Below are 13279 nucleotides of genomic sequence, written 5' to 3'. Positions count from 1 at the left end.
CATGGCAGCAATCCCAACTTTTGCCAGGACCCTGAAGGACGTCACCCTCAACCGTAGCCCCAGCACCTCACACAGGAGCAACAGAGCAACGGACACTCCGCCCAGACCAATGTGACACCCTCCCAGACCTGCAAGACCCCCTCCTGAAGGACCTGCACCGAGAGAACCCAAGCCAAGAGGACCTACACTCAGACACAGCATCACCAGCCACACCCCAACCAGCTGAGACCACCCCAAACAAACCCTGGCCACACCCTATATAGCCCCCCCATATCAGACCTATGCCCCTTCTGCCCACCCCATGCCATCCACCTCTGCGGCAAGGACCTCAACATGACAGCAGGACATATGCCCAGGCCGTGAGCAGAGCAACAGGCCCAACCCCCACTATTACACCCGTCCAAGCCCTATCCTGTGACCTAAGAGGTATGTATCAGATGCTCAACATGCTCTGTTCACATCTACTGTGATGGTCCGGTTCCTAAACCACACAAAAACAACTAGACACTATGGAACACAAAGCTTTTACTATCTCATCCTGGAATATACAAAGTCTGAGATCATCTGCCTTTGGCCTAAAGAGCAGTAACCCAGACTTCATCAACGAAATTGGAAATACAGACATTGTCATCCTACAAGAAACATGGTATAAAGGAGACGGAACCACTGGTTGCCCTCTAGGTTACAGAGAGCTGGTAGTCCCATCCACCAAACTACCAGGTGTGAAACAGGGAAGAGACTCAGGGGGTATGCTAATTTGACATAGAGCAGACCTAACCCACTCTATTAAATTAATCAAAACAGGAACATTTTACATCTGGCTAGAAATTAATGAGGGAATTATCTCAACAGAGAAAAATGTCCTCATGTGTGCTACCTTTATCCCCCCAATAGAATCCCCATACTTTAACGATGACAGCCTCTCCATCCTAGAGGGGGAGATCAACAATTTCCAGGCCCAGGGACATGTACTAGTCTGTGGCGACCTAAATGCCAGAACTGGACAAGAACCTGACACCCTCAGCACACAGGGGAGAAACACCTACCTTGAAGTGACAGCATTCCCTCCCCCATTTTCCTCCCTAGACACAACTATGACAACATAACCAAAAAAAACGGGTCACAACTCCTGCAGCTCTGTCAGACGCTGGGTATGTACATAGTCAATGGTAGAATTCTAGGGGACTCCTACGGTAGGTACACCTATAGCTCATCTCTTGGCAGTAGTACTTTAGACTACTTTATCACTGACCTCAACCCAGAGTCTCTTAGAGCATTCACAGTCAGTCCACTGACACCCCTATCATATCACAGCAAAATCACAGTCTACTTGAACAGAGCTATGCTCAATCATGAGGCATCAAAGCCAAAGGAACTGAATAATATTAAGAAATGCTATAGGTGGAAGGAAAGTAGTGTGGAAATCTACCAAAAAACAATTAGGCAACAACAAATTCAATCCCTTCTAGATAATTTCCTGGACAAAATGTTTCATTGTATTAGTGAAGGATTAAACTTAATTGTAGAAAACCTAAACAGTATATTTGACCTCTCAGCTTCCCTATCAAATCTAAAAATGTCAAGCAGACAACCTAAGAAAATTAACAACAATGACAAATGGTTTGATGAAGAATGCAAAAACCTAAGAAAGAAATTGAGAAACCTAACCAACCAAAAACATAGAGACCCAGAACACCTGAGCCTACGCCTTCACTATGGTGAATCACTAAAACAAACAAACCAAAACAAAGGCAAAGTCTTCTCATGCTTTGTTGATTTCAAAAAAGCTTTCGACTCAATTTGGCATGAGGGTCTGCTATACAAATTGATGGAAAATGGTGTTGGGGCAAAAACATACAACATTATAAAATCCATGTACACAAACAACAAGTGTGCGGTTAAAATTGGCAAAAGACACACACGTTTCTTTCCACAGGGCCGGGGGTGAGACAGGGATGCAGTTTAAGCCCCACCCTCTTCAACATATATATCAACGAATTGGCGAGGGCACTAGAACAGTCTGCAGCACCCGGCCTTACCGTACTAGAATCTGAAGTCAAATGTCTACTATCTGGTGCTTCTGTCACCAACCAAGGAGGGCCTACAGCAGCACCTAGATCTTCTGCACAGATTCTGTCAGACCTGGGCCCTGACAGTAAATCTCAGTAAGACAAAAATAATGGTGTTCCAAAAAAGGTCCAGTTGCCAGGACCACAAATACAAATTCCATCTAGACACCGTTGCCCTAGAGCACACAAAAAACTATACATACCTCGGCCTAAGCATTAGCGCCACAGGTAACTTCCACAAAGCTGTGAATGATCTGAGAGACAAGGCAAGAAGGGACTTCTATGCCATCAAAAGGAACATAAAATTCGACATACCAATTAGGATCTGGCAAGAAATACTTGAATCAGTTATAGAACCCATTGCCCTTCATGGTTGTGAGGTCTGTGGTCCGCTCACCAACCAAGAATTCACAAAATGGGACAAACACCAAATTGAGACTCTGCATGCAGAATTTTGCAAAAATATCCTCTGTGTACAATGTAAAACACCAAATAATGCATGCAGAGCAGAATTAGGCCTATACCCTCTAATGATAAAAATCCTGAAAAGTAATTATCTTTTTGTTTTCTCATGATTTGGTTGGGTCTAATTGTGTTGTTGTTGTTGTCCTGGGGCTCTGTGGGGTCTGTTTGTGTTTGTGAACAGAGCCCCAGGACCAGCTTGCTTAGGGGGCTCTTCTCCAGGTTAATCTCTCTGTAGGTGTTGGCTTTGTTATGGAAGGTTTGGGAATCGCTTCCTTTTAGGTGGTTATAGAATTGAACGGCTCTTTTCTGGATTTTGATAATTAGCGGGTATTGGCCTAATTCTGCTCTGCATGCATTATTTGGTGTTTTCCGTTGTACACTGAGGATATTTTTGCAAAATTCTGCATGCAGAGTCTCAATTTGGTGTTTGTCCCATTTTGTGAATTCTTGGTTGGTGAGCGGACCCCAGACCTCACAACCATAAAGGGCAATGGGTTCTATAACTGATTCAAGTATTTTTAGCCAGATCCGAATTGGTATGTCAAATTTGATGTTCCTTTTGATATCTTCTCTCTCTATATAGCCTCTCTTTCTATCTCCTCTCTTTCTATCTCCTGAGTGGCGCAGTGGTCTAAGGCACTGCATCTCTGCGCTTGAGGCGTCACTACAGACCCCCTGGTTCGATTCCAGGCTGTGATTGGGGGCGGCGCACAATTGGCCCAGCGTTGTCTGGGTTTGGCCGGTGTAGGCCGTCATTGTAAATAAGAATTTGTTCTTAACTGACTTGCCTAGTTAAATAAAGGTACAATTAAATAAATTAAATCTCTAGCTCCTCTCTTTCTATCTCCTCTCTCTATGTATCCCCTCTCTCTATCTCCCCTCTCTCTATCTCTACTCTCTCTACCTCCTCTCTCTCTAACTCCTCTCTCTCTATCTCCTCTCTCTAACTCCCCTCTCTCTATCTCCTCTCTCTATATATCTCCTCTCTCTCTCCCTTCTCTCTCTATCTCCTCTCTCTCAATCTCCTCTCTCTCTCTCTCTCTCTCTCTCTCTCTCTCTTTCTATCTCATCCCTCTCTATCTCCTCTCTCTCTATCTCCTCTCTCTATCTCCTCTCTCTCTATCCCCTCTCTCTCTATCTCCTCTCTTTCTATCTCCTCTCTCTCTATCTCCTCTTTTTCTACCTACTCCCTCTATCGCCTTTCTCTCTATCAATTCAATTTAATTTAAGGGCTTTATTGGCATGGGAAACATATGTTAACATTGCCAAAGCAAGTGAAGTAGGTATTAAACAAAAGTGAAATAAACAATAAATATTAACAATAAACATTACACTCAGAAGTTCCAAAAGAATAAAGAAATTTCAAATGTCATATTACGTCTATATACAGTGTTGTAACAATGTGCAAATAGTTAAAGTACAAATGGGAAAATAAATAAACATAAATATGGGTTGTATTTACAATGGTGTTTGTTCTTCACTGGTTGCCCTTTTCTTGTGGCAACAAGTCACAAATATTGCTGCTGTGATGGCATATTGTGGTATTTCACCCAGTAGATAAGGGAGTTTATCAAAATTGGGTTTGTTTTCTAATTCTTTGTGGATCTCTGTAATCTGAGGGAAATATGAATCTCTAATATGGTCATACATTTGGCAGGAGGATAGGAAGTGCAGCTCAGTTTCCACGTCATTTTGTGGGCAGTGTGCAAATAGCCTGTCTTCTCTTGAGAGCCAGGTCTGCCTACGGCGGCCTATCTCAATAGCAAGGCTATGCTCACTGAGTCTGTACATAGTCAAAGCTTTCCTTAAGTTTGGGTCAGTCACAGTGGTCAGGTATTCTATCTCCCTCCTCCCTCCCTCCATTCAACTCTTGAACCACTTTTTTTTTTATCTCTCTTTATCTCATTTATATTTATATTCCTTTCCTCACTCTTCTCTCACTTCTAAGGCAAGGGGCAGATGCATGAAAGTACAAGGTCTAAGGCTTTTTAAAGTCAGAAAGAACAAAAACAAATTGCTTGTCTTAGAGACTGTGTGGAGCTACCGAGGCCACTCCCAGATTACTCTTTGACCCCTGACCCCTGATTTGACCCCTGACCCCTGGAGCAACACTAATTGGTTTAATTGGTTCCCTGTGCTTGCTCTGTGGGCTCCATCTTCCCTTCTCCTCTGTTCAGTGCCAAGGGGCCATTTCAGCACCAAAGGCTAGAGTGGGCCGGTGGACAGCTCCCTTACTGGATTTCAAGTCAGGCATTAGATTTTCAGTCCCACCGGACAGCCCCTCACTGTTGTGGACTCCTAGCCTTTCTACAGGTTTACTGGGAAGGATTTTTCTTTCTTTTTCTTTTTTCTATTACTCTCTCTCTCTTTCTCTCTTTCTAGTTTGATCTGTTTTTTTGTTAATTCTTTCCAATGTGTCAAGCAATTCTCTTTTTGTTTTACATTTTAGTCATTTAGCAGACGCTCTTATCCAGAGCGACTTACAGTTAGTGAATACATTATTATTTATTTTTTCATACTGGCCCCCCATGGGAATCGAACCCACAACCCTGGCGTTGCAAACGCCATGCTCTACCAACTGAGCTACATCCCTGCCGGCCATTCCCTCCCCTTCCCTGGACGACGCTGGGCCAATTGTGCGCCGCCCCATGGGTCTCCCGGTCGCGGCCGGCTACGACAGAGCCTGGATTCGAACCAGGATCTCTAGTGGCACAGCTAGCACTGCGATGCAGTGCCTTAGACCACTGTGCCACTCGGGAGTTTCTCATGATTTGGTTGGGTCTGATTGTGTTGTTGTCCTGGGGCTCTATGGGGTCTGTTTGTGTTTGTGAACAGAGCCCCAGGACCAGTTTGCTTAGGGGACTCTTCTCCAAGTTCATCTCTCTGTAGGTGATGGCTTTGTTATGGAAGGTTTGGGAATCGCTTCCTTTTAAGTGGTTATAGAATTTAACGGCTCTTTTCTGGATTTTGATCATTAGCGGGTATCGGCCTAATTCTGCTCTGCATGCATTATTTGGTGTTTTTCATTGTACACAGAGGATATTTTTGCAGAATTCTGCATGCAGAGTTTCAATTTGGTGTTTGTCCCATTTTGTGAATTATTGGTTGGTGAGCGGACCCCAGACCTCACAACCATGAAAGGCAATGGGTTCTATAACTGATTCAAGTATTTTTAGCCAGATCCTAATTGGTATGTCGAATTTTATGTTCCTTTTGATGGCATAGAAGGCCCTTCTTGCCTTGTCTCTCAGATCGTTCACTGCTTTGTGGAAGTTACCTGTGGCGCTGATGTTTAGGCAAAGGTATGTATCGTTTTTTGTGTGCTCTAGGGCAATAGTGTCTAGATGGAATTTGTATTTGTGGTCCTGGCAACTGGACCTTTTTTGGAACACCATTATTTTTGTCTTACTGAGATTTACTGTCAGGTCCTGGTCTGACAGAATCTGTGCAGAATATCTAGGTGCTGCTGTAGGCCCTCCTTGGTTGGTTGACAGAATCACCAGATCATCAGCAAACAGTAGACATTTGACTTCAGATTCTAGTAGGGTGAGGCCGGGTGCTGCAGACTGTTCTAGTGCCCTCGCCAATTCGTTGATATATATGTTGAAGAGGGTGGGGCTTAAACTGCATCCCTGTCTCACCCCACGGCCCCGTGGAAAGAAATTTATGTTTTTTTGCTAATTTTAACCGCACACTTGTTGTTTGTATACATGGATTTTATAATGTTGTATGTTTTTCCCCCAACACCACTTTCCATCAATTTGTATAGCAGACCCTCATTCCATATTGAGTCAAAAGCCTTTTTGAAATCAACAAAGCATGAGAAGACTTTACCTTTGTTTTGATTTGTTTGTTTGTCAATTAGGGTGTGCAGGGTCAATACGTGTTCTGTCATACGGTAATTTGGTAAAAAGCGAATTTGACATTTGCTCAGTACATTGTTTTCACTGAGGAAATTAACTAGTCTGCTGTTAGTGATAATGCAGAGGATTTTCCCAAGGTTGCTGTTGACGCATATCCCACAGTAGTTATTGGGGTCAGTAGTTATTGGGGTCTCTCTCTCTCTCTCTCTCTCTCTCTCTCTCTCTCTCTCTCTCTCTCTCTCTCCTCATTTTTCTCACAGATAGTGGAATACCTTATTTTATGGTTTGGGGGGATTGAGTTTGTTGTTGTGGTTGTTGTTGTGTTGTTGTTGTTGTTGTTGTTGTTGATTCTGTAAATGCCACATTTCAAGCTCTGCATGTGCACTGTTGCAAATCTATCATCCTTCTCCAGTGCTGCGCTGCTCCAGTACCTCATTTGGCACAGGCAGGCTGGGTTATTCGCCAGTGGAGTGTTTGCGTGTCTGTTTGTGTGTGTGTGTATGTGTCAGAGAGAGGGCTCAGGGCCGTGATAGAGTGGTAATATGTGCAGACGGTGAGAGGGCCATGCTGTTGTTGTTCATTAGGACCAGGACTGGACTGGAGGGCTGCTGGATAACAGAGAGAGTAAATGAATAGAACTTGCCTCTCTCTCTCTCGCTCTCTCTCTGTCCCCAGTCCCTGAGTACTTCTTCTCAAGCACACACACACATACACAGGCATGGATGTACGCACACACAAACACACACACACACACACACTGAAACACAAGCAGGCACATGCACACACACACACACACACACAAGCTCACACACTGTGCATGTACACACAAACATGATCTCTCCCTCTCTTTCAATTTCTTCCTCTGTCTCCTCTCTCTCTCTCTCTCTCTCTCTCTCTCTCTCTCTCTCTCTCTCTCTCTCTCTCTCTCTCAATTCGCTCTCTCTCTCTCTCCCTCTATCTCTCTATCTCTCTCTCTCTCAATTCATTCTCTCGCTCTCTCAATTCACTCTCTCTTGCTCTCTCTCTCTCCCCTCCCTCCCTCTCCTTCTCTCTTTCATTCAATGCTACTGTTGGCTAACTTCCACAAGCGCTAACTCAGGGCTTACATGCTAGATCAGAGCACATTGTAATGACTGTGAATGACACTGAATGTGTGTAGTTTGGCATTGTAAAGCCGTGGGCAATGTGATGGACTCTGCTGCCCCAGTGAACGTCTCAGTGATCCTGTCCTGTTGATGCTTTTAGAGCCTACTGCACCTGACTGACTGAAGTATGGTCTCAGTAATCACACACACACACACACACACACACACACACACACACACACACACACACACACACACACACACACACACACACACACACACACACACACACACACACACACAGTGAACAGAGAGACACTCACACACACACAGTGAACAGAGATACACACACACACAGTGAACAGAGAGAGACACACACACAGCGAACAGAGACACACACACACACACACACACAGGTACAGAGATACACACACACACAGCAAACAGAGAGACACACACACACAGGTGCAGAGACACACACACACACATAGGAACAGAGACACACACACACACACAGGAACAGAGAAACACACACAGACTGACAGATATATGGTCTCATTATGGTGTTTGATGACCGATGCTGAGCTGGTTGATTATGTCGGTGATAAACCTATATGAAGGGCCCTGATAGGCTGATTGGCTCATTAAGATATGTATTGATTGCTCATCTGATGGAGTTATTGACTGTGTGTGTGTGTGTGCGTGCCTGTGTGTGTGTGCCTGTGTGTGTGTGTGCCTGTGTGTGCCTGTGTGTGTGTGTGTGTCTGTGTGTGTGTGTGCCTGTGTGTGTGCGTGCCTGTGTGTGTGTGTGTTCCAGTTGGTGGAGCCCCTGACCCCTAGCGGCACGGCCCCCAACCAGGCCCAGCTTCGCATCCTCAAAGAGACGGAGCTCAAGAGGGTTAAGATCCTCGGCTCGGGAGCCTTCGGCACAGTCTACAAGGTACGGTTGATTGTTCCCCTGTTTGTGAGTGCGTCTTTCTTATTTTGCATGGTTCTGTCCTGATATGACGGATGACAGTGTGACTTTGCTGCGTTTCAATGTCAGTATGTGTCAATGTGTAGAGACTGTGTCTTTTTTTCATTATTTCTGACATTGCTTCCATTCTCTGAGATTGTATGAAGGTTCGTGTGTCTCCATTCAGTGTGTCACGGTGTGTCGATATGTACGTAGGAGTGTGTGTTTACCAGTTGTAACGCAGGCTGTGTGTGCCTGTGTATTTCAGGGTATCTGGGTCCCAGAGGGTGAGACAGTGAAGATCCCAGTGGCCATAAAGATCCTGAACGAGGCTACGGGGCCCAAAGCCAACGTGGAGTTCATGGACGTGAGTATTACCTCACAACTGTGTGTGTGTGTGTGTGTGTGTGTGTGTGTGTGTGTGTGTGTGTGTGTGTGTGAGTGTGTGCATGTGTGTATGTTGGCTTATCTGAGATATTAGTTGAGCTCATTCCATCTTATAAAACCTTATGAAATGACCTCAGTCTAGTCAGGTTGGTCAGTTCATCCCAGAAACACCTCTCCCCCAGCTTAATGCCTGACATGTAGTCTATCGCACCGGATCTGTTAACATCACCAGCCGTTTATATGGCATACAGCCTTGTCTGGATCACTGGGTAGAGGGTATGTAGGGAAGAGGATAGAGGGAGAGGGGGGGAAGAAGCCCTTGACTTGCCTTTGAGCCAAGCCTGGGTTGGGGGTAGGATGGAGGATGGGGTAGGGGATAGAGAATGGGGTAGGATAGAGAAAGGGGTAGGATGGAGGATGGGGTAGGATAGAGGATGGGGTAGGATGGCGGATGGGGTAGGATAGAGAATGGGGTAGGATAGAGAAAGGGGTAGGATGGAGGATGTGGTAGGATAGAGAATTGTGTAGGATGGAGGATGGGCTAAGATAGAGGATGGGGTAGGATAGAGGATGGGGTAGGATAGAGGATGGGGTAGGATAGAGGATGGGGTAGGATAGAGAATGGGGTAGCATAGAGGATGGGGTAGGGGATAGAGGATGGGGTAGGGGATAGAATGTGGGGTAGGGGATAGAGGATGGGGTAGGATGGAGGATGGGGTAGGATAGAGAATGGGGTAGGATAGAGGATGGGGTAGGATGGAGGATGGGGTAGGGGGTAGAGGATGGGGTAGGATAGAGGATGGGGTAGGGGATAGAGGATGGGGTAGGATGGAGGATGGGGTAGGGGGTAGAGGGTAGAGGATGGGGTAGGATAGAGGATGGGGTAGGGGATATCAAGCATGCTGGTTGGAGAGAGAGGCATTTTGCCAAACCTAATTGAAAAGCCCCATCCTCCCTCTCTTCTACCTCCTTCCTGTCTCCCAGTGGATGGTGTTGGACATCCAGAGCCCACATGGCTCCCCAGTTTTTAAACAGCAATCTAAAAGCAGGCCCACAGGCTGCCACTGGGACAGTTAGAGCCAGACTAGGAGCCAGCAAGCTGTTCTCCCTCACACACACACACACACACACAGACTCACACACACACACACACTCACACACACACTGCTTAGCATCATTCACTGTCTGGAAGTGTGTGTGTGAGTGAGTAGTTTGGAATAATGAATGTGAATGAATGATTATATTAACAACTCTTTATTACTCATGAACACACTCATCAACTGAAACACACACGCACACACACACACACACACAGCTTTGCATCCCTGGGGGCTGTGCCAGTCTATCCCTGGGGGCTGTACCAATCTATCACTGGGGCTGTGCCAGTCTATCACTGGGGCTGTGCCAGTCTATCACTGGGGCTGTGCCAATGGGGGGGGGGGTGCGTGTGTGTTAGTGTGTGTGTGTGTGTGTGTGTGTGTGTGTGTGTGTGTGTGTGTGTGTGTGTGTGTGTGTGTGTGTGTGTGTGTGTGTGTGTGTGTGCGTGTGTGCGTGTGTGCGTGTGTGCGTGTGTGTGTCGGTGTGTGTGTGTATGGGGAAGCGGAGAGGTCAGGGCTCTGGACGATGAGAGAGAGACCCAAACAGACATTCTCCTGTCACACACCACCTCATAGCCTAGTACTGAAGCTCACTCCCTTTAAACAACTGTCAGAGCCTCCTGTCACACAAAATAGACTCATAAAGCCATTTGTTTTCTTCTGTGTGAGAGTATCGGTTCAGACTTCCACAGCACCTGCCTGGCCACAACCATCTCTGGCTGTACTCTGGGCTTGTATAATGTGCTGTAGTTTTATGAAGTGGAGATGTAATGCTGCTACTTTACACCAGTGTTAAATCATGGCTCTGTCAGTGCCAAAAGGACCTCTCTACTGCCTGCTCTGTGCCGGGATTAATCTACTCTCCACCGCTGAGCCACTCTCACCTCCTTTAGAATCTAAATTTAAAGGCCCTTCATCTATCAAGCCCCGGCAGCCTCAAAATACTCTGCTCTTTGTGCAGAGATAGTACCAGACACGCAGGCCTTGTGTGTAGCTAGAGGGTAGATAGAGGGAGAGATAATGGTGAATGGGTGTCGGTCAAAAGTGTGTGTATGTGTGTGTGACACACACACGCACACACACACACACCCCCTGGCGTTCTCTACACTACACTACACTATCAACACCCATCACTATAGCACTTGCATTTCCACGTCCACCTGTGTGCACTTAGCTGTTTGCTCCATATACTCCCTCCCTCCCTCCCTCCCTCCCTCCCTCCCTCCCTCCCTCCCTCCCTCCCTCCCTCCCCCAGTGTACTGTAAGATTCCCCCAGGCCTGAGTCTCTATCTATCCCCACCAGGAGGCTCTGATTATGGCCAGCATGGAGCACCCCCACCTGGTCCGTCTCCTGGGGGTCTGCCTGAGCCCCACCACCCAGCTGGTCACCCAGCTCATGCCCCACGGCTGCCTCCTCGACTACGTCCACGAACACAAGGACAACATCGGCTCCCAACTGCTGCTCAACTGGTGTGTCCAGATCGCCAAGGTAGGGTGCCACTGGGGCTGTCTTGAGGGAGGGAGGGAGGGAGGGTGTTTGTGAGTGTGTTTGCGTGTTTGGTCAGTGTTCAGCGACAGACGCAGAGATGTGATAGTCCATCGTCCCATTGTGACATAAGCTACATGGCTCTGAGAGCACCATCCGCGGGGACGCACAGCGGACCGCGCACCTCCCCAAAATTCACAACCATCGTGACTCCACGTACACGTCCTCTATTCATTTGAATGTATAACAGTTGGAAAAATTGCTTGAGCCGCACTGAGAATTAAAATGAAAGCCAACGGTCCAATATTCTAGAGCACGGCTGTGCGTACGCGTACACATTTTGGACTCTGATAGGCGCTTTATGTGTTTGTTGGTGTGTGTCTGTGTGTGTGTTGACACTTTTGTATGTGTTCGTATTTGTCTTCACTAAACAAACCTTGGACTATTTTTCCTTTTCTGACTGATGACTTTTGAGGAGACTATTGACATTTTCTACACATAACTTCACACACGATCCCTGATCAATGCGGTAACATTAGCCTTTTACGCTTGTGCTGAATTAGCTTGATTCCTCTTACCATAGAACACCATGGCTATACCTGAGGAATGCTATCACTCTAAGCCATCAGTCATTCCTTCATTCCTTACAACACCATGGCTATACCTGAAGAATGCTATCACTCTATGACAATCAACCATTTCCAATCCAGAACCCCAGTCTCCTAAAATAATAACCTCTCTCTCAATATGAATATCACCAGTTCTTTACCAATAAGTGACAGAGTCCAGAACCCAGTCTCTCTCTCTCTCTCTCTCTCTCTCTCTCTCTCTCTCTCTCTCTCTCTCTCTCTCTCTCACTCACTCACTCACTCTCTCTCGCTCTCTCTCGCTCTCTCTCTCTCTCTCTCTCTCTCTCTCTCTCTCTCTCTCTCTCTCTCTCTTTCTCTCTCTTCACTCTCTCTCTCTCTCTCTCTCTGCTCTTCACCAGAATCCTAGAAAAGCGTCAGCCCAATGGCGAGACCATCGAGCTGTCGGATGAGGGCCGCCCAGAGCTTGTGGAGGAGAAGGAGATGCCCGTGGTGGACTGCACCTGCTTCGGCCTTCCCCGTCGCTACATCATCGCCATCCTCTCAGGCCTGGGCTTCTGCATCTCCTTCGGCATCCGCTGCAACCTGGGCGTGGCCATCGTCAGCATGGTCAACGACCACACCGTCTGGAAAGGCAACAAGGAGGTCCTGGTGGTGAGTCACACTGATCTTGCACTTACACTCGCACTTCTTGGAAAAGGGTTATTTTTGGTTCCAGATAGAACCCTTTTGTAAAAGGGTTCTACCTGGAAACAAAAAGGGTCCTAAATGGAACCAAAAAGGGTTCTCCTATAGGGACAACCGAAGAAGAGTGTGGCTCTGACTTTGCTGATGGCTGCTTTATTGAGGAAAACATGTACATACTATGACTGTCTGCTTTATTGAGGAAAACATTTACATACTATGACTGTCTGCTTTATTGAGGAAAACATTTACATACTATGACTGTCTGCTTTATTGAGAAAAACATTTACATACTATGACTGTCTGCTTTATTGAGAAAAACATTTACATACTATGACTGTCTGCTTTATTGAGAAAAACATTTACATACTATGACTGTCTGCTTTATTGAGAAAAACATTTACATACTATGACTGTCTGCTTTATTGAGAAAAACATTTACATACTATGACTGTCTGCTTTATTGAGGAAAACATTTACACACTATGACTGTCTGCTTTATTGAGGAAAACATTTACATACTATGACTGTCTGCTTTATTGAGAAAAACATTTACATACTATGACTGTCTGCTTTATTGAGGAAAACATTTACATACTAT

General features: G+C 46.1%; 1 protein-coding gene across 1 annotated transcript in view; it reads left to right on the top strand.

Moving 5' to 3' along the window:
- LOC311122588 (receptor tyrosine-protein kinase erbB-4-like) overlaps window positions 1-12648 on the top strand; it is a gene marked incomplete at both ends in the record, with an annotated part of 39778 nt that extends 27130 nt beyond the window's left edge. The window contains 5 exons of the mRNA XM_084196931.1: window positions 8300-8422; window positions 8706-8804; window positions 11225-11410; window positions 11541-11623; window positions 12396-12648. Coding sequence (XP_084053057.1) covers window positions 8300-8422; window positions 8706-8804; window positions 11225-11410; window positions 11541-11623; window positions 12396-12648 — 744 coding nt within the window. The remainder of the gene's footprint in view (window positions 1-8299; window positions 8423-8705; window positions 8805-11224; window positions 11411-11540; window positions 11624-12395) is intronic.
- Window positions 12649-13279: the final 631 nt, after the last annotated feature.

This window comes from Coregonus lavaretus (assembly GCF_964263955.1).
Source record: "Coregonus lavaretus genome assembly, contig: HAP1_SCAFFOLD_5353, whole genome shotgun sequence".
In the NCBI taxonomy this organism is placed as follows: Eukaryota; Metazoa; Chordata; class Actinopteri; order Salmoniformes; family Salmonidae; genus Coregonus; species Coregonus lavaretus.
Note: the sequence above shows the minus strand (reverse complement) of the source record. Positions and strands in the feature narration are given on the sequence as shown.